General features: G+C 53.0%; 1 protein-coding gene across 1 annotated transcript; it reads left to right on the forward strand.

Annotated features, from left to right (window-relative positions):
• The first annotated feature begins 6,418 nt into the window (after positions 1-6,418).
• HPCAL4 (hippocalcin like 4) lies at positions 6,419-18,399 on the forward strand. Its single transcript, XM_014840205.3, has 4 exons — positions 6,419-6,727; positions 12,473-12,642; positions 12,826-13,041; positions 14,376-18,399. The coding sequence occupies exons 2-4, from the start codon at positions 12,481-12,483 to the stop codon at positions 14,571-14,573; spliced, it is 576 nt and encodes a 191-aa protein (XP_014695691.1). The 5' UTR covers positions 6,419-6,727; positions 12,473-12,480; the 3' UTR covers positions 14,574-18,399.
• Positions 18,400-21,818: the final 3,419 nt, after the last annotated feature.

A 21,818-nucleotide genomic window follows, 5' to 3' on the forward strand; every position in this document is an offset into this window, starting at 1 on the left:
GCTTTTGCCAATGATTGGCACTGGTGGGAGTTTGGAAGGCAGTCACCAGCAGTGGTAGGAGCAGCAGCTGCCACAGCAGTAAAAACAACGGGTGGGTGCAGGCTCCTGGGTTCCAGCTCAAGCTGTCCTCTTCCAGAGGTGGTGGCGGCAGCAGGCACTCCAGGAGCCTCAGCAGCGTGATGTTCATGAACTCTAGCTCTGGCGGTGACAACAACAACAGCAAGGGACTTCAGACTTCCAGACTGCAGCATCGGCAAGAGTGTGAGCTCCTGGCTTCCTGCAGAGCAGCAGTGGTGGTGGTTCTAGTGGTGGCGGCAGCAGCTGCTCCTACGGACTTAGCAATGCAATGAACACAGGCTCTGGGTAGCATCATTTTCCCTCTTGCCTCTCCAGCCTAGGGGTGGTAGTGGCTGCCCACAATTAGAAATCTCTCGGAGCCTCAGTGTCTGCATTTTGTTCCTCCAGCCCTTCTAACACTTTGTATCCAATCTCTCATATTAAACTCCCTGTTTGGACTACTAGAATGGTTTTTGTTTTCCCTGGAATGTGAGAGGAAGTGATGTGAGCCATTTCCAGAGCAAAACCATCGGAAGCCAGTATGCTTCCTCCACTCTCTCCTTTTTTTCTGGCTGGAGACCCAAGGGAGAAGACCCACGAGGTAGAACGAGCCTCAGTCCCAAACCCCTCTAAGAAGGAGAGCTGCCCATCAACCCGCCTCCGACTCCAGACTGTACACAAACAAGAAATGAACTTCTGTTGCATCTGAGTCATTATTTGGGTCTAGTTGTTACAGATGCTTAGCCTTTGCCCCAACTAACATAGCACCTTAACCGTCATTTATACTTTTACGTGAACATAGTGCTTACTTGTGCCACGCATCTGCTAAGCCCTTTATCCTTGTTCAATCCTCACACGAGTAGTTCTTCTTACTATCCCTGTTTACAGTCTAGGAAACTGAATTGCAGAGAGGTTAAGTAATTTGTCCAAGGACTTTCTAACTTGAAAGTCTGTGCACTTGGACAGATAACATGTGTAGACAGATATTTTATATACATATATGTGTGTGTGTATCTATATATCTATGTCTATATCTACATCTATATCTACATATCTATTTTTCCCCATTAGGTTTGTTTTCTGCTTGCCTCCACTCTCTGCCCTCTCTGTGCCACCCCAGGAGGCTGACTTGTGAATTGCATCAACTGGGCTTCTTTGCCCTCTGGCTTCCAGTTGTGTTTGGCGAATGGGAGTCACAAGTAGAAGAATGGCACATGGGAATAGAACAAGGGAGGTCAAGGTATTTATTCTATCCACCCTCAGTCACACTCTACCAGGCCGCGTGTTGAGCGGTGGCTGTGTTCCTCTACCAAAGGCCGCGGCTCCCACTGGAAAAGACTGTCTCCTGCAACAGCAGCTCTGCTCCCAGCCTTGCCCCTGAGGCCTGCAGTAGTAATGGCTCTCCGCAATTGCTAGTCCCAGGATGCTTGGCAATACCTTGTTGATTTCTTTCAACCCTGCCTCTATCTATGTAAATAGCTCCCTCATTGATTTATCTTCAGTTATCTCTTTGAGTGCCATCTGTTTCCTGTCAGCACTCTGATAGTATAGCTTGTATGTGTTTTTATAATTTCGGAATTCTGTTGTCCATGGTAGGAATACCCATCTTCCCTCCTCTGGCACACAGGCTTTGGCAGGAGTTGACCTTACCTTCCAGTTCTGGGGGTAGGCAAGTGACTCAGCCTTAGCCAGTCAGAGCACTGTGTCCCCCTGTCTTCAGCGACTGATTCCGAGCTTAGCAGGGGTCCCAAACCAGGCCAATGAGAACCAGCCAGGATGCTGACTGGCTGCACTGGGGAAGAGAAGCTCTCTTCTTTTCTGTGGGACTCCGAACACAGAGTATGTTGGCCTAGAGATGCTGGCAGATATCTTGCTTTCATGTAGATCCCAAGAATGAAGTCCACACAGGAGAGCAAAGCCAAGCGCTGGAAAGAAGTCAGATATTAATCATGCTGTTCAAGCCTCCGAATCCAGCCCCCTCCAAAGTCCAGTCTACTCCTGGGGTTGGCCCTCACTGCAGCCACTACATCCTCTTTTTGTTTAACCCATCATGGGCTGGATTTTCTGTCGCTTGCAACCAAGAGTCATAACTGATAGAGAAATATGCCAAACTCATCTGTGTTTTCTGCAAACAAACAGCAATCACCTCTAGGTAACTCATGTTAAAAGGAAGAAGAAGAAGAAGAAGAAGAAGAAAGAAATTTAGGGGAGGGGTGTGAAGTGGCTCACAGAACCAAGAGAAAAGCAGAAAAGGCCTTGGAAAAGACATAAGCCAGAGTGGTCCCCGGGGATTCAGGTAGTAGGAAGGAATGGACAGCATCATCAGAGCATTGCCCTGGGATAAACCGGTGCTAACCATCTACCATACTCAAGATTCAGATTAGCTTGGGAGAGAGAGCAAGAGAGTCCGTTTACTGGAGTCTCACGCCCAACCTTGTCCATGGGAAGCAGGAGACCTGGATTTGATAGTCCCACCAAGACTGTACACAATCGGGGCTGGGTAATTCTCCAAAGCAAAATCTGTTTCAAGCACTTTGTATATATTAACTCATTTTAATCCTCAGAAGAGCCTTTTGGAATACATATGGTTACTATTATCCGTATGTTACAGATGAGGAAATTGCTACACAGAGATAAAGTAACTTGCCTGTGGTCACACAGCTGGTAAGTGGTAGAGGTGGGATGCAAACCCAGTCAGCCTGGTTCCAGAGTCTGGACACTTACCCCACGGCACTATAGGGCTTCTCCAGCAGAAGGGGAATGAAAACAGGGCAGGTGAAAACACAAGGTCCCCTGCAGGTAATGCTCAAGGGAAGACTTATGGGGACTTCCACTCCCTCTGTATCAGTTTTTTAGCCACCATGTATTAACAAGAAAAAATAAAAAGGTAATAGGTTTCTATTTTGGAAATTAAAAAAAAAAAATCCTGCTTAGCCAATAGGAAAAAGAAAGGAGCCCAAAGCTGATGATGTCACTCTTTCTCAGACACAAAGAAGACTGTGAAATATCTAGGACCTGGGGGAATTCCAGCTGTCACCAGGCTGCACTAGCCAAGGCTGAGGAAAGCCAGGGAGGCAGGAAGGCATTCTCCATCCTGAAGGCACTGTTAGAGACCAGCATGGGGAGGAATGCCACGCTTTGGTGAAGCAAACTGAGGCAGCCACTGCCTGCAGCCCTCTGCCCTCACCGGACCCTGCTGGGCTCCATTCCCTCCCTGCCTCCTTTTGGGGCATCCTGCACAACCACACTGTTCCTTCTTCCCTGCAGCCAGCTCTGCCCTCCTTTTTCTGCAGGGCCCACTCCTTCAAAAATGTGGAACAGGTGTTGCCAAGCTCCAAGCCTGAGAATAGCAAGGCCACGACAAAGCTCCAGAACTTAAACCTCATTCCTCTGGCTCAGCCTTTGACAGCAGAACAGTGGAAACCCCAACTCTGTTCCAAACACAACCCCTTCCCAGGAACACAGGTCAGTCAAGGGTTAAAAGTGTGGGCTCTGGTGTCAGACCTAGGTTGGAATCCCAACTCTGTCACTAACGGGCTGTGTTACAATGGGCAGGTGCCTAACCTCTCTGAGCCTCCATCCACTGCCAGGAAATCAGTAAAGATACCAGGGCTGAAATTCAGTCCCTGTGCATTGGTACAGCTGAACTGGTTGTTAAAACATCAAAATTCTTCCAAATTGATTGGTAAATAGACAGCAGTAGCCCTTGGGCCCCCATCTCCCTACCTTTTCCTCTTAATCCAATAACTAAAGTGTCAACTCTCAGCAGAACAGAGACAGGACTACTAAGTCCTTGATCTAGCAGTAAGGCCAGCATCCATTCTGATTGGTAATTCGTGCCTGAACAGTTTGTTAGCTATTTTTAATATCACCCTGGCAGTGGCCATTTCTGGGATTAAATGATGAGATGCAGATAAAGGACTTGGCAGAGAGTCTGGTACATATTGAAGCAACTCAGTCAACATCAGCTGTCATTGCTTTACACACCAAACCTAAAGAGCAGAGGCGGGATCAAGATCAGGGTCTCAAGTACCACGAGCAGGTGAAGAAGGGTTATGACCGGCAGTTCAGGAACAGTCACAGGCCCCCAGGTGATGCACGGGCGAGGCTGCATGGGTGGTTCTGTCCGTGAAAGAGGCAGAGCAGGACCAACACGTCCTGCTTCACCAGCTGCCCCCCATCTTCTTTCCCCTGCTCACCTGGGACTCCTGGCTCCCATGCTTGATTGCAGGGCCAGGGATGGAGAAGTCAGGAGAAGCCACACACCAGCCCCCCTGCATTTCAGGAGAGCTTCCCTGGTGTTCACACTACCAGCTCTACTGCTCCTGTTGGAATCCCATGTCTTGTTCACCTAGACACAGAGAAGGTGTTTCCAGGAGGCTAGGCTTTGCCTTTCTAATGCCTTGGGGAATCTGAAAAGAATATTCCAATCCAAGGTCCCTCCCTAAGGACTTGAAGGATCTTAAAGAGAGGCAGTAGTGTGTCCTGGCTACGAGTGTGGGGTCTGGAGCTTGGGTTCAAATCCCAGCTATGCAGCTTTCCTAGCCATGTGAACTTGGGCTAGTCATTTGACTGTTCTCGGCCTCCGTTTCCTCATCTGTCAAATGAGAGGAATAATAGTACCTGCCTCATAGAGTTCTTATGAGGAATAAATTAGGTAATACATAGAAAGTGTTAGAATAGTGTCTGGCACAAGGTAAGCTCTCAACATATGTTAGCTATTGTGGAGGAGCTCACAGGTGTAGTGGGCAGTCAGGTTCATGCCCACATAATTCTGTCCAGGGTGGCAGTCTTTCTTCACTCTGCGAGTTGAAATTCCTCCCCTGTTCCCCTGGGCCTCCTGTACCAGCTGCCACATTTTACAGACTGAGAGGGCCAGAGAGAGAAAGGTCTTGCCCGTGGTCATATATGATGTCATTGGCAAAAATGGGACTTCCTTTTAGAGTTTCAGATACCACTTCCCGCATGTCATGCTGCCTCTCTCCACTTCCTCATGCCTTGGACAATGGTTGTCTGTGAGTGGGTCCCCCGGGGCCCAGAGCAGAGAAGGTGCTGGGAAGTGAGGGCTTTCAAACACCTGTTCCTCGTGAGTCACCAACCAAAGAGGCCAGGGATATGCCTGCCAACTGGAGCCCCAGGCACTGCTCTCATCCTGCTAGGGCCCCAGAGACAAGACATCGCCTGCAACCAGCAGAATGAGAAAGCAAAACAGCCTCAAAGGGGAAAGGGACCGTTCCTAAAGAAAAAGAGAGGCCTCCACTTCTTCCTCCTCAGTGAGCCGGGCCGGGGAGTTTCTGGGACCGGCGAGAGAAGCCTCGCCTCCACCCTTGGGAGACCGGTCTTCATCCCCTATCGCCCCGCCCAGCTCCACCGTTCCTCCCTCAGCAGAAGCCCCGCCTCTTTCCCCTGCCGCTCTTCAGCATCCTCGCTCCCATTCGACCAATCCCCAGACGCCCCGCCCCACTTTTGACAGATGCCTCGAAGTCCCTCCCCCGCACGTGGCCCAGCTGGAGGCTATCTGCTCCCCTTTCGCCCCCAGTTTGGAGTAAAAGGGTTCCTTCCCATCGCCTTGGGTCGGGAGCTCTCAGCCGTCAGCCCAGCCGGAGCGGCAGGGCCGGGCTTTGGGGAGAACCCCAAGTGCGGGGAGGAGGTGTTCCCGGGGCCCTGAAACCTTCCAGACCCGCTCTGTGTAAACCGCCTCCGGTTTGTGTCAACATCCGAGGCAGGAGACTGGCGGCGGCTGGGGACCGGCTCTGTCTACGGGACGAGAAGACAAGAGGGTGGGGAATGGAGGGGTCCGTGGGGTTGGCGGAGGGAGCCTTCTGGGGCGATCCCGAGACGTCTCTTAGGGGTCTGTGAGAAATAAGGAAGATCTGCCTGGGGAGGGATGGGAATTAGGGGCTGTAGGGGGCCCACGGCTAGCGTGGGGCTAAGTAGAGGTTGGGCACTTCGCCATCCGCGCTGCGCTCTCCGCGCCCACACGCCCTGCTCTCTGTTCCAACAGCAGGAGGGTGTGTTGGGGGACGTGGGGGTGATGCGAACGCGTGGGTTGCTGACCACTCCATCTCTTCCCTCCCCCACTCGGATTCTCGGCAGCTCTTCGTTGCCCTCCTCCAATTTCGGGTGGGCTATGGAGGGGGTCGCATCTTGTGACTCATCCCCTCTTCCATCCCCACCCCCGCTGGGGCCCAGGAAGAGAAGGCTTAGAGACTCGGCTGTGGCTCTCTTGTTTCCATAGCAACCGTGCAGTTGTTTTTGAGAATCCACTGCAATCGTCGACACTCTTCACCCCAGACTGTGGCCGGGGGTCTGCGCATCAGGGCGGGGTACACATGGGGGTAGAGCCATCCCCCTTCCTGGCGACTCCGGGAAGGTCAGCGCGGGCGGGCGGGGCGCGCTCCCGCAGCCGGGCCTCGCTGGCCGCCAGGTCCCCACCTGGAACCGCGCCTGCCACTCCGCGCCAGCGGAGCCAATCAACGCCCAATCTGCTCGGGATGAGGCAGGGCTTATGCAAATCGCGTCGCCTCGGAGAGACACATAGTGATACAACAGCTGGGAGGCGGCTCCGGCGCAGACCTTGGAAAGCCTGGCCGCCAGCTCGCCAGCCAGTCGCGGTCCCCGCGGTCCGCCGAGGCTCAGAGTCATCCAGCGACCCGGGGAGCGGCCTCAGGTAACGTGGGTGGGGCCGGGCGGAGGCCCTCTTCCCTTCCCCCTCCACTCTCCATTCCCATCCTCGTCTCCTGACCCCTCTGATTCATCTCTCTGACCCCTGGTTCCGACATAGGCGGCAGCATCTGGAGGGCCCACCCTTGGCCAGGGGACCCCCACCCCATTCCAGGCCCCACGGGTGCTAGGGAAGGAGGCAGAGCTGCCTCCTTAACCCCAGCTCAAGTAAGAACAACCACCCCTCTGACCCCCAACACAGACACACACACACACACACACACACACCCCTGGGGGTGTGGTGTTGCTGGTGCTAACAGAAGCACCAATCACCCTCCCTCCTTTGGAAATGAGTAGTCCACCCTGCCGCATGGCAACCTCCCACCTCCATAGATAGCCCCTCCCACGCCACCCAGCCCCACCAGCAGCTCACTGCACTTCACATCCAGGTCCCTGCTCCCAGAAACAGCCTCCACAGCCACAGAGAGCCCACTTTTACCTCAGACTGTCCCCTCAGACTGTCCCCATCTCCCACTCCTCAAGCTGACAGCACTCATGGCATAGCTGGGGGAGGGAAGAAGCTCCCCCCCACCTCCCAACAGCCCCTGTCACCATCTCAGTGCTGGGCAAAGACCCCGTGTGTGGCCTCTTTCATCCTGGCTGGATGAACTAGGGAGATCCCCCACCCCCAGCAGGCCACCTATATCTGTCAGTCGCTGCTGCCAAGGGCTCAGCCTCCTCCAGTCCCCTCACCCGCCACAGCCAAAGTGCCAAAGTCCTCTCATTCTACCTATCAAATATCTTTCTAATTCGTACCCTCTCTGACCTTCCTGTGCCCAGGTGCTCCCTCCCTCCTGTCTTCCCACTGCTCCACAGGGACTGTGCCAAAGCTCCATGTGGACTATGTCACTCCTTTCCTTAAGGCGGCCTGAACCTGGAGGGCTAAAGAGCTGTGTTCAAATCTTGCCTCTGCCTCAGTTGCTGTTGACTTTGGCCAAGTCACTTCCCTCTTTGATCCTTCATGAAACGGGGAAGGGGGCAGGACAGAGGGTAGACTGGATGAGATGATCTTGAACAGCCTTCCAACACTGACACACTGTGGCTCTATGGCTGATTATAAGAAAACAGGACCCTCTGCCTCTTTCTCTGAGCCAGTAGGATGTTTCAGAGAGGAGGGCTGGGGCCTCACCAAAGGGATATTGGTTCTTACCCAGGCCCAGATACAGGCCACTCCCCTCCCACATGCTCTCCAGGCCCGGGTTCCTCTCAGCTGTCAGCAGTCCCTCCTAGACCACCAACTCACATGGCGTGGAAAGCTCCAAGGTGGAGGTGGTCAACAGAGCCCACCCTTTGTTTATCATCCCCTGCCTCTCATTAACTAAGAGAGGAAGAAGACCTGACTGCTGCCGCTAGGGCCACTGCTTGGAGAAGAGCAAAGGGAGGAGAGGAAAGAGAGGAAAATCTCCTGACCAGGGAGCTGTTGTCACCATGGCAACTGTCTCAGCACCAGCTCCTCTGGAAGCTGGGTGAGGGTGTGGGATTATTCCCTCCCTTGGTCCCTCCACCCTCACTGCCACCTCCCCATTTGAAGCCCACAACCCTGAGCCCTGCCCTCTGGAAGAAGACTCTGAGTACAGAGGGGCAGCGGCCTTGTGTGTGGGGCAGTGCCAGCTCCTTCACAGCTGGAAGGCAGCCCTCGGGAGGTAAGCAGAGGAGCCTGCCTATGTTCGCCAGCGCCACGGCTCCCACAGAACATGTCCCCAGTGGGTTCTGGCCTTTGCCTTGAGGCTGCTGGGCTCTAGTTGATCTTGGGTGTCTGAAGTGGGTGCAATAGCAGAACACATAAACAAAACAGCCTGACGCTATTCCAAGGAGGAAGAAGGGGGCTCCACCCGTCTCGTGTAATCCACTAAGAGACATTCATTGAACATCACTGTGTTCCAGGCGAGGCCTTTAGGTCTCTGCAGGGCAGTTCTGTGCAGCCACAAAGGGCAGAGTGGGAACCCGTGTAGGGGAGCTACAAGAGGGCAAACTTAGGATCAATGGGAAAAGTGCATTTCTCCCTGTCTGAGCTGCTCCAAAGCAGACTGGGTCCTATTGGGAGGGGATAAGCTCCTTGCCATTGAACAAAAAGGCCTGGAGAACTTTTTCTGGCTCAGGCAAGGATTTAATGCAAAGGTCTCTCCCACTCAGGCTCCATTCTGGAATTCTAGAACACCAAGTGAGAGTCAGAGAGCTCTGGAGTCTACATACTTGTGGGGCTCAACTCCACGGCATCACAGGGTCTACTCATGCACCAAATACTGAGCCCACGCTGCTGCCCATCCACTTTGCAGGCTGGGAGAGGCTGATCATAAGGAAGTGGCTTCAGCCAGTCCCGAAGGCTGACTATAGCTGTGTCAGCCTGGGAGAGAAGAAAGGATACTAGGGGTGGGGAACACAGTTAAGCAAATAGGTGAGGTAGGTCCCGGCTGTGAGAAGCCCAGCTTGAAAGGAGAGTGTAGTTGTGAGGGGAGCAGTGGGAGGTGACACCTTGACACCAGATTCTAGAGGATTCTGGAGTTTGAGGGGGCCCATGGACATGGCCACCTCTAACCTATATGGTACTTCTGGGCAAAACCAGGAAAGACATTCCCTGGGAACTGAGGAATCAGAAGAAAGGCCTTCCCCGTGAGGCAGTTGAGCCCCATGGGCATGGCTTGGCAAGTAGTGTCCCAGTTGGATTTCAGCCCCCTCACCATGCCCCTGGCCCTAACTACGGGGAGAGAGGACATATTGAAGGTTCCTCGAGCACTTCAAAAGAAGGAATAATGAGACTTGGTGGCAAGTTGGACCCAGGGAAAAGGGAGAGGGGAAAACTGAAGGTAACCAAGATCACATTTCCCCCTGGGACAAGGGAGGGAAGGAAGGGGCGATGGAGAGAGAAGGACCGACATAGGTTGAGGGAGAGTCTGGTGGTAGATGTGCTGCGCCAGAGGTGCTGGTGGGCCACTTGGAAGGGTGGCTGTTTCCTGGATATCAGACACCATGGCCTGGAGCTCAGGCAAGACAGTCCCACGGAGGCCAAGAGGGAGATCAGACCTGTGGTTTTCCCAGAAGGCAGGTAAGAGTGTTGAAGGTCTGTACTAGAGGAGGGTAGCCATGGTTTGGAGAGAACGGTCCAGGCAGGTGGCATGGATTCAGCCCGGTGCTCATCGAGACCTTCCACTGACCTGCTGTGTAGCTCTGAGCCAGTTTCTTCTCTCTTTGGGTTCCAGTTTTCACTGAAATAAGGAGATGATCTTAAAGGGCACTGCCAGCTCTGCCTTTCCAATCTAAGGGCAGTAGAGGGAATGAGGAGAAACAAAGGAGGAGGCCTGGGACCAAATGGGGGCTGGGAACGTGTATGGCCCTGGGAGAGAGAGAACTGTGGGAAGGCAACACAGGCAAGGAGGAGAAAAGGGGCAGAACGTGAGAGCCACACAGACACCAAGACACGCACGCACAGACTGTGTGTGCTGCCAGATGAGGCAGTCACATACATTGACACACGCTCCCACACACCCAGCTCCTTACGCAGACACTCAGGAACATCCCACAGGAGAGAGCGGAAGAGACTTTGCCTCCCCTGTCAGACACCTCCACCTCTGGGTTCTCTAGCTTCCTTGACTATACCCTGAGTCTTCAGTGTCCTTTGGACTTGGAGAGGGGCAGCTGGGGTTAGAGCCTGCCTCCTTCTGTCCATGGGTGTTCCAGAGGCATCCTTGACTCTGACCTGGATCCCACAGTTCCAGGTTCCTGAAGATGGCATGCCTCCCCCTCCAGGGCTTCTCTTGGGGGCAGATAGGATTCCTCATCCTCTGGGGGTGGTAAGTGGGAGAGGATGTTGCCACCCCCACTGCTCCTTGATCCTCCTCAGGGAAGAAGTAGAGGAATCTCAGGCCCAGGGATATCCTGTAACTAGCTTGAGGTCACACAGCAAGGGAGGGGGCATGGGACAGACGAATCTCAGATCTGGTTGTCCAGGGCACTCCCAGAAGTAAGGATTGAAAGCCACAGTGGCCTGGGGTGGGCTGTGGAAGTGGAATTCTTTCCGCCAGCCTGAGGACTTCCTTTTCCAGAGTATCTTCATGACAGGCTATCCTGGGGTTGGAGTCTGCCCCCTTCCAAAGAGACTCTAGGCAGGTCAGAGTCACCTCCCAGGACATATCCTGCGAAACGCAGGCTCTGGAGGGACATTCCGCCCATGGATGCCAGACAGGATTGTCCACCCAGCCTTCAGGGCCTGGTGGGGCCTCATCCCAGCCAGGCTTCCTCGGGAGGACTTGTGCCTCCCTCTTCACGTACTTCCCCTGGCACAGGCCACTCAAGCGGCTCATGTTCCAGCTGGGGACTGACACTTCATCCTCCCCAAACCTGCTTCTCAGCAATACTATCATCCGTTCAGCCCCAAATCTTAGCGCCTGCCTCAACTCTTCTGTCCTCTCGTCTCCACATCTAATCAGTCGGCAAGGGCTGCCAATACCCCCTCCTAACATGTCTCGGTCCATCCCCATCTCTCCACAGCCCCTATGCTAGTGTCATCATCTCTCACCTTAGCTATGCAGCAGGCCCCTCTCTGCTCTCTCTACCTGCCCCCAGGTCATCTTGTACACAGTAGCCAAAGGAAAAATTCTAAAACACGTTCCTTCTCTCTGGGTGCCCGGCACCTAGTTTGGGACCTAACATATTGTCAGCATTCTGTAAGTGTTTTTGGAATGAATGCTATCTTCCTACCCCTCGCTTTAAAACCTTAGGGGCTTCTGTCCCCTACAGGTAAAGGCCAAATTCCTCGGCATGGATTGGAGACCCCTTACAATCAGCCATCTACCTCTGTGACCCAATTATGAGTTATTGAAGGTTGGCTCGTGTCTACTTTATCCCCATCACTGGTACACACACACTGGCCTAGCACACAGCCAGCCTCAAGAGATGCTCAGGGAATGAACTACTGAAAAGTAGAATGCAATCGGTCATCAATGCTATCAGCTAGGATTTCCATCTGTACAGAGGAAGGAAGGAGAGGAGCTTCCTGCTGGCGTGGCCTGAAAGGCCTTGAGGAAGATTGGGGGATGGTGCCAGGGGGACACACGAGGACCTGCCTCGGGTTCCTGGTGGGAGAGGAGCCTGCAGAAGGGGGTGGGGGCTGAGTGTGGAAGCTCTGAATAGCAAGGAAAGGATTAGGACTCTATTCTCTGAGCATGGGGAGCTATGGAAGGTGTCAGCAGGAGAGGAGAGGATGAAGATTGCGGCACGCAGCCCCAGCCAGTGAGGAGAAGGAGAGCTGAGACCTGGAAGGTTCGAGATCCTAGGTGCCAGGAGAGGAACCCTGCTGTGAGGGGAGCGGAGGGGCCTGCTGTGGGTGCAGGATGCTGGAGAGAAAGGCACCCTGCTGCGGAGAGAGCGAGCCCTTTATGGGGGAGTGTAATGAGGGGAACTCCCCCCTTGCGTTTAGGGGAGAGGGGCAGGGAGGGGCGCTAGGAGCTCTTATGGGAAGGGGTGTGGTGAAGGATAGAGCCCAGCTGTAGGAAGGTACGGCTCGTTGTGGGTAGTGGTGAGAGGAAGGGGGCCCACCCCGCTGTGGAAGGAGGGATCCTGGCTGTGGCAACGTGGGGTTTGTTGTGGGAGGGGGCTGTTGTGGAGAAGGGGAACCCTGTGCCCGGGGACTTGGGAGACTGCTGCGGAGGTGAGGGTCTTGCCCTGGACCAAGTTGAGGGAACCCCCTGTCCCCCAGGCCCCGCCATGGGGAAGACCAACAGCAAGCTGGCCCCAGAGGTGCTGGAGGACTTGGTTCAGAATACCGAGTTCAGCGAGCAGGAGCTGAAGCAGTGGTACAAGGGCTTCCTGAAGGACTGCCCCAGCGGCATCCTCAACCTGGAGGAGTTCCAGCAGCTCTACATCAAGGTGGGCGGGCCGGCCGGGCGGGGCGGGGCCAGGCAACCCCAGGGGTCGGGCCGCACAGGCGGGGCGGGGCCAGGCAACCCCAGGGGGCCGGCCGGACGGGCGGGGCGGGGCCAGGCCACCCCAAGGGGCGGGCCGGGAGGATGCCGCTACCTCTGCGTCCCAATCCCCGGGTCTCTGCCTCAGTTCTTCCCGTACGGCGATGCCTCCAAGTTTGCGCAGCACGCTTTCCGCACCTTCGACAAGAACGGCGACGGGACCATCGACTTCCGGGAGTTCATCTGCGCCCTTTCGGTCACCTCCCGCGGCAGCTTCGAGCAGAAACTCAACTGGGCGTTTGAGATGTACGACCTGGACGGCGACGGGCGCATCACGCGCCTCGAGATGCTGGAGATCATCGAGGTGCGCTGGGGCGGATCCGAGAGTCCGGGGCGGGCTGGAGCAGGCGCCCTTGTCTTTGCTGCCCTGCCCTTTTCTGGCGTCGCCCTCTCCACCCACCCTCCTTTCCAGCACCATCCTCAGGAGCCTCCTCGCTGCGCCCCACCTCTCCCCGCATCCCGCCTCCCAGGATCCAGTGGCCACCTAACATTGATTGGGCGCTCGGCGTAGAACAGGCCTTGTGCTAAATGCTTTACCCAATAGCTCTAAGGGGTAGTACCATCAGAAACCCCATTTTACAGAGCTGGAAACAGTGCAAGCGGTGGTCCATGATTCAAATCCAGGGAGTCTGACTCCAGAGCCTAGGTTCCTAACTCATTAATTCTTCCAACAAATATGTATTGAGTGCCTGCCACATGCCAGGCACTGTTTAAAGTTCCTGCTTTCATAGGATATGGCTTCTAGTGAGAAAATTTTAAAACAGCAACAACACCAAAAACTATGCTGCGTCAGGCAGTAAGTGTTATGAAGAAGGTAAGCAAAGCAAAGTAAGAGGAGAGAGTGATGGAGGAAAGGCAATTTTATATGGGGTGAAATGTGAGCCGCAACCTGAGTCAGGTGAGAGAGCTAACTACTTTGATATCTGGGGGAAGAGTGTTCTGTGCATAGGGAGCAATAAATGCAAAGACCCTGAGGTTAGGTTGTGTTTGCAGTATTCAAGGAGTAGCCGGGAGGCCAGGGTGGAAGTAGAGGAGTGAGCAAGAAGAGAGTGTTAGGAAGGTGGTCAGCTAGGTAGCTAGGAGCACAGTCACTTAGCATCTCATAGTCTGGAGTAGAGACTCTGACCTTATTTTGAGTGAGCTGGGAAGCCATGAAGGCTCCCTCTATGCTCTGTGTGGAGAATATACCCAGGGGCTAGGAGGGCAGCAGAAGCAGGGAGACGGGTTAGGAGACTGGTCCACAGCAGTCCGGTCAGGAGCTGACGGAGGCAACAACCGTGGAGGAGCAGGAGAAGGGGTAGGAAGTGGTTGGATATGGGACCTATTGCAGAATTAGGGCTGCTGAGATTTGCTGAAGGATTGGATGTGGGTGTGAGAGAAGGAGAGTCAGGAACAGCATCAAAGTTTTTGGTCTGAACAACCAGAAGAATGAATTTGCTATTTACTGAGACGGGGAATGCTGGGGGAGAAACAGGTTTGAAGTGAAGAGTTGGGTTTTAGATATGTTTAGTGTGAGATGCTCATTAAATATCCAGTCTTAATGACCATATAGCACTTTCCGGTATCCTCACCATCTCCCAGTGTTCTCCCTGTCCACCCCCTAGACCCCTTCGTTCACCCCTGATCCTCCCCCACCAGGCTATATACAAGATGGTGGGCACTGTGATCATGATGCGCATGAACCAGGATGGGCTCACGCCCCAGCAGCGTGTGGACAAGATCTTCAAGAAGATGGACCAGGATAAAGATGACCAGATTACGCTCGAGGAGTTCAAGGAGGCAGCCAAGAGTGACCCGTCCATCGTGCTGCTGCTGCAGTGTGACATGCAGAAGTAGAGGCTGGTGAGGGGCAGGGCCCCTGGCCAGGAGGGGTGTGGCCACCTCCCAACCCAATGACCTCTGTGGCTGGCCCTTCCCCAGGGGGAGGGGTACTCCAGCTCGCTCTCTGGCTCACCCACCCTCCTGCCCAAGCCCTTGCTCCCCTCAGTCAAGATCCTTGAGGGACCACCTCACCCTGGAAAAAAAGACAGATCCTCAGGTATCCTGTCATCTAGCCCCATCCCCAGTCTTGGCCCAGAACCAACACCTACTGGGCATAGGGGCGTTAACTTTTGCCCCAGGAGGCAGGGTTTAGGAGGGGGGCTGAGGTTCTGCTTTGAAATTCTATCCTTCTCGGGATTTTGCTTTCTAAGACTGGTCCTACAGACCTCAGTTAAAGGGCCAAATTGGGTCTGTCCTTTGCTGAGGACCCAGATCCCTTAAAGGTGGTCTCTGCCCTGCTCCCTCGACTCTACCTGGCCCCTCTGGCCCCAGCCTTTGGAGCATTTCTTCAGTCCTTTCTTCAGCTAATGTTTATGGAGCACCTGTCCAATGCCAGGCAGCTCTAGGCGATAAGGATATGGTGGTTTACAAGACACATATCATGCCCTCTGGAAGCTCATAGGGCAGTGAGGCAAACTTCCAGTGGTCAGAGCCTCAGCCAGGGATATCGAGCACAGCTGAGCAGAAAGTGTGGCCGGGCTGGTTAAGAGGAACTATTAAATCCTTCAGCTCAGTGTCACACAGAGCAGCTACAGAGGATGAAATGAATAGTGTTTGGAAGTCTAGGAAGCATGTGAGTGGAAGTTTTACAAAAAATTGAAATTTATGTAATGCTTATTTTTTTAGTACCCTTTAAAAGAGCTAAAGTTGTTTTATTAGTTTAGGATATTAAAACATACTTTATATTACTTGGTTTCTTGTAAAATGATTAAATGAATATAGAAAATGCTGATATTCAGGGAAAAAGAAGAGCTGAGAAAAAAGAGAGAAAATACCATGAAATTTACCAAATAAGACTTTTTCTTATCAAGCGAAGCCCTGAGCTGTCACCATCAGCAGTTTCTGCTGCTTCCTTTTTAATGATCTTTTTCAATTCAATGAGCAACTCTCTATCGTGCACATCTCTGGTTAGGTGCTGACTTCAGAAACAGAAAAAACAGGCTTTGCTGAGAATGAGACAGGTGTATTTCCCACATCTTAGTAGATCTTTTCTGGATTTGGTCTAGTTTCAAGGAGGGGCTTGTCCTTTCACTGCTACGGAAGAGAAGGAGCTGGAAGAATAGGACCACCTGGCCTCTGTTTAGGCTACCAGGCTGCATTTATGAACCAAATGCCTAAAAATGTGCAGGGCATGCTGCATTTGAAAGGCTTTTCCTAACACCCAATCCTAAATCTGCCGAGTAATTCATCATCTTCCTAGTGCGCTGGCTTTGCTTTCCAATGTCTTCTTCCTGATTTTAGATCCATGAGCTATACAGCTGCATGCTTTGACTGCCAGAAAATGAATCTTGCTTCTTCATCAAGTCTTTCACTTTACTTTCTCCTGTACTCGTGATCAGAAATTAGCTTTGATGTGCAGTGAGTTGATTTCCTCTTGAACCGCTGGTGAGAACAGTCAGTACACAGGTGCTGTCAGCCCAGGATGGGAGCAGGGGATGACTGCTGAGTCCTGGGGGTGGGGGATGGATCTGTAGGAAAGAGATGTGGCATGCCTCTGACTTCTGAGTGCTCACCTGCCCTCCCTCTCTGCAGGTGGAAACTCTTGGGGATGCTGACCTTTGGTCTCAAACTCTATTGAACCTTGCTTCTTGCTGCCCTTGGAGATAGCAAGGCCACTGGGTTGCCACCCTCTTTCTGTCCTTCTCCCTATGACCTGCCACATGGTAAGGCTGGGGAATTCACATCCTCAGGCAGGAACCAGCAGTTTTTTATCCAGTAATGCCTCAAGGGATGTTCTCTTGCTCTCAGGAGCTGGCCATGGGGTGTGTCTTGAGCTGTCAGTCAGCATCAGAGATACATAAATACTCAACAGCTTGGCTCAGCCGAGACTTCCAGTGGAAGGCTTTTTACAAAGTGGGGTTCCGTCTCCCAAATGGTGAATCTAACCTAATTCCCAATTGCACAGAACTCCATGACTTTCAAAGGCTTGCCATCTACCCCGTCTCATTCTATCCTCAGAGCCTAGGGAAATAGGGATTTTCATTCCCTTTCTGCAGACGTGGAAACTGAGGCACAGAGACGAGGAGTCCCTTGTACAAAAGCAGATAATCAGGAAGTGGCATAGTGTCAAGACTTGAACCCAAGGCTCTCAGAGGGTTTCTTCCCTCCAGAGTCTCTTTCCTGCTCATCTCTCTGACTCTGAGTTGTACCAAGGTTGACTGTGGAGCAGGCCAAGTCTTTTTACAAGCGTCCTGCTAAGAAGTTTCCGAGGTTGTGGTCTTCTAAAAAGAAATAGGAGCTTGAGTGAAGTCTCCACATTTTCAAGCATTTGATTTTCTGCTTCTGGGCAGCTCTGCTAATGGGTTAATGCTGTCCTGGGAGGCCTCTGACTTAGAACCTTGGAAGCATCTTATGCTGTCTTTACTGCTGTCTTCCTTCCTAAGAGAACCGTTTTTGTTTTTTCCCTTCTGGTGGGCAAGTCCTACCCATGAGGGTTGTGTTTGATCACTCCAAGCTTCTGGACCTACCCCAGCAAGGATTCTCAAATAGCCCAGCAGTGTGAACACATAATGCCACGCCAAGAACTGGGACCACTATCTTGCCGATGGGAGAAGCCACAGGCAGGCCGGGTCTTGCTCCCACATTCTTCTGGGTGTCCCAGAGACTGCGTGCTTGGGAGCTCCTGTGGTGGAGCACTAGCCCTGCTGTGAGAAGAGAGGCAGGCCTCCCATTCCTGCCCCAGCTGAAGGGACCTGCCACAAAGCACAAGGCTGGCAGAGATTAAAGTGTGACTTGCATAGATACAAAAATATACAGACTGTTAAAACACTGATACATCCAAACTCTCCTTTGAAGATCTCTATCTTCTTGCAGCAGATCAATGAATTGCCAGGTCCCAGAATCTGCCTTCTTATTCTGTCCTCATTCATCCTTTTGGGCTAATTGATGAGCCTCTTATTTCTTATCTCCCAAAATCATCAGCAAGGGCTACTTCAGATGGCCACTTCAGTCCTTTGAGCTGTGGTCGGGATTATATAACTTACCTCTAAATCAAAAGTTAAGAAAAAGGAAGCCCGTAAACAAAGATACCAAATATTTTCCTGACAATGGCAGAGTCCCGAGAAGTAGAAATTCATCCTGCTGCAGAGAGAGAGAGAAGGTTGGGGGGTGGGGGGAGGGGGGGCAGAGAAAGAAAGGAAAGAGAGAATAAGAGGATAAATTAGGGTTTCTAGGCAGGATCATAAACCGACACAGTAAATGTTTTTACACAAAAATTTATTAAAGCAACAAATATTCCCTGAAGGTCCCCCCTGGGTGAGGCTTTGTGCTGACTTTAGAGATCACTGTGGAAGCAAGAATACATTTCTTACATGTTTTATTCATCGTTTTTTGGGAAAAAAAATATTCAAATCCCGCAGTTGAAAAGCTTCCGAGTGTGGGGGCAGGACAGGGCCTCCTAGGGTGGGCCTTTCCTTCTTGGTGGAGGCTGCAGGAGTGTGGGGGCCTGGGGAGGTGGGTGGCCGGGTGGCAGAGGGAGCCTCCCAGCTCCTTCTCCAGTGTAACCCCCACGCCCTTCAGATGCGCTGCCCCTGGCTCTGCCTGCAGGGACTGTCCTCACTGTTCGACCCTGTGCTGTGTGGTGTGTGTTTTTCAATGACAGTGAATAAAAGGTATGACTGTGCTCAGGGCTACTACTCTTCCATAAGCTGGGACAGGGCTGGGGTGAGTGGAAATGGGGAGAGCTCACCCAGTGGGAGTACCTCCGAACCTCCTTGGGGCTGAGATTCCTCTAGCAAGTACTCTGCTTACGTGGAACCCACGGGAGTGAGTTCAAAGAAGGGGTGAGCAGATTACAAGGGATCCAAAAGAGGGAAAATCAAGAAAGGCTGGGCCTCCCGAGCGCTGGAACTGGTGATGGGGCCTCTCCCTTCTTATCTTTGGGCCTCACGGGCTCTCATCCCCTTGGCGTATTTGCATCTGTGCTCTTTCCCTTGGTTTCTCTTCAGTCCTCCTTTGCTTCCCTGCACAAAGTGGCTGCGTCACCAGCTCTGTATCAGGACTCACCAGTGACTGACAACTCCCCTTCTCTTAGTTGCAGTTCTCAAGCAAAGGAATCTGATTGGCTCCACTTAGCTTTTGGTGGGAGCCCTTGGTCCATTCATCAGTGGCCAGACTGAGCGCTGATATGTGGGGCCTGTGGGCAGAGCAGTTCCCTCAGAAGGGAGTTAACAGCAGCAGATAGTGGGACCTAGATTCTCCCTCTGTCCAGCGGAAGGCATTGTAAGAGCTCAGGTGAGTGAGTGGTGGGCAGTGGGGAGAAAGGCTGAGAACCAGGATTACAATTAGTCCATATGATGCCTTTTGTACAGATTAGAAAAAGGCACCCCCTCTAAGTGGAAGCAGCCCCATAAGTATGCAGCTGGGCCAGTGGATGGCACCTTGGGCTAATTAGAACAATAGCCTTCTTCTGAACACACACAGCCTTGTCATGTCAGGGTGCACAGCATCGCAAGTGGAGCATAGCCTGGATTCCAGCCCCCACCTGCCCTGCTGGTCAGGGGTGTTGTGTAGTGCATAACCTGTTCCACCATCCCCAGGAGCCCAGCCCAGAGCCCTGAGACCCCCTACACTGACCCAAATACGGTAGGGGCGGGAATGGGAGTTGGGGGGAAGTGATCATCTCACAACACCCCCCAATAGCCCGAGAGGCACTGTTCCCTGCCAGGAGTTGGGGGCGGTGGCAGCTGGAGGTGCCTGCTTCCTCCTGAGACGCTCAATTGCTTTTACAAGGGTTTTCTCAAGGACGCTTGGCGGGGCCAGCTCTCCCGTGGCGGGAAGCAATTAGGCAAAGAAGGAGGCTGACCTGGCCTCAGGGCAACCGTGAACCTAGGGAGGTGATTCAGAAGCCTGAGAACTTGGGGCTGCTATTCCCGGCTGAAGCCGCGTGGGGCGGGGAGCGGGGGGATGTCTTGTTCTCTGCCTGCCTTGAGACACACAGGTCCTGGGGCACCATCTCTAAAAACTCCCCACTCAGGCTCGTGCTATCTCTAGCCTGGGGTCAGTCCACCTCCTGCTTTCAGGCTTGCCCTCTGCACCATCCAAGAAATGAGAGCCATCTTCCTAAAGCGCCAGTCTGACCACGCGGACTCTTCAAAGTCTCCCCTCTTCCCTCAGTGTGATAAGCTCTTTAAAAATCCCTCAAGGCCCTGTGTGATCTGCCACCTGCTGGCCTCAGAAGCCTGCTCTTCCCCCCTCTTCCCCCTCCTGCACCCTACACCTGAGCCACCTCGAATTGCGCCCCCTTTCCCTAGAGGGTGTCTTGGCTTTGTGTGCTTGTGCACAAACTGTTGCCCCTCCCTGGGCCACCCATTCCTCTGCCTCAATGACCTTCTCTGTGAAGCCCTCCCAAACCTCGTGTGTACACAGTCCATCATGGTTACCAAACTGCTTCCCACGGGATTCCCGTCAGCTGAGCCGAGTCCGTGTTTCAGTCTCCATTTTTCAAAAAAGGACAAGGAAATGAAGGCTCAGAGAGTGGTTAAGGCTGGGACTTGAACTCAGGTCTCCTCACATCAAGGCCACTGTTTACTGTGCTTTCTCATCCATGAGAGTGAATCCAAATCGGAATGTGAAAGAGGAGGTAACAAAACATGAGCTGTGGGCTTCAGAGGAGGAAGGGTCTTACCTCGAGTCGGGGCGGAGCAGGGGGAGGGGGACAGGCTGAGGGTGAAGGGAGGGAGAGATGGCTTCATGGAGGAGGTGGCATCTGCCCCTGGGTCTTGCTAAAGTCCAGGCGACAGGGCCAGGGCTGTGCGGGGGAGCAGTTCAGGTGCAGGGATCCTGGAGTTCCCTGGAAGGGGTTTGTTTCCAGCTTATCCATCTGAAGATGTGCTAAACCCCAGGGAAAGAGCTGGCTGAAGTACAGGAATGCAGAGAGCCGGGGACTCCCTGCAGCCAGCCGTCAGGATGTGACAGGGAAGACAGAGGCAGTGGCCAGGAGCCTGAGAGGGTGGAAAGCACAGCCCAGGATCAAGTTCCCTAACCCTTCCAGAGAGGGCTCTAGGAAAAGGATGAACCAGGATTCTGGGCAGGATCCTTTGACGGCAAGGGACAGAGGCCTACTCATGTCAATGTGAGGAACGGGGATTAGTGGAGAATTTCGGTTGCAAGTGAACAAAACCCAACTCAAACAAGCTCAAGCAAAAGGAGGCTTATGGGCTCATGTAACTGGGAAGGTCAGGCACTGCTGAGTCCAAAGGCTCAGTGATGCAGCCTTTCTCTCTCGCTGCTCCTCTCTCTCTGTGACTCATTGTCCTCTCAAGATGGGCTTCTCCTGTGTTCTTTCATCTGCCACAGGGAAAGATGGGTTCCCAGCTGCCATTGTCTTAAATTAATAACCCCGGAGAAGAGAAAGCCAAATCTCCCAGAATCCCTATGTAAGAGTACTGAAGAGTGCTCCAGCTGGGGTCACGTGCTCATCCCTGGCCCAGTCAGTGTGTCCAGGGAAAAGGGTTCTACAGTTGGTCATGTCTGGGTCACATTCCTATTCCTGTGACCAGGGAGGCAGCGTCTATTACTAGGAGAAAAGGATGAGAAAAGTTGCTAGTCAAGCAAAACCAATAGCCACCAACTCTCTTGGGGGCATTTGTTGAAGTGATCTGGAAATTTCGAGGTGGGCACAATAGCTGGGCCTCAACTCTGACCTGGGAGACTGTCAGGATCAGAGGCAGCTCCCTCTCAGGCAGCATCGTTTCTCTTTCATGGGGTCTCTGCTGCTCTCTGCACGTCTTCTCCCATCTTTATCTGCCGATCGACTCAGTCTGCTGACAGAGTTTCTGCCCTCTTTTAGCTTTATCTTGCACATAATTGCAACTTGCTAAGGTTCATCTGAGTCTCTTAGAAGCCAATTATATTCCATAGCATCCTCAGCATCTATTCCATTGGTTGACTGTCCAGCACCTGTTTCCCAATGCCAAATTCCTGAGAAAGAGAAATTTGATTGGCCCAGATCATCTTTTCAACCCAGACCACACAGGTCAAAGGTCACTGGACAGCATGGGGAAGGTTCACCTTTGCATCAGGTGCTCACCCTCATCCAAA

This window comes from Equus asinus, chromosome 5, assembly GCF_041296235.1.
Source record: "Equus asinus isolate D_3611 breed Donkey chromosome 5, EquAss-T2T_v2, whole genome shotgun sequence".
Lineage (NCBI taxonomy): Eukaryota > Metazoa > Chordata > Mammalia > Perissodactyla > Equidae > Equus > Equus asinus.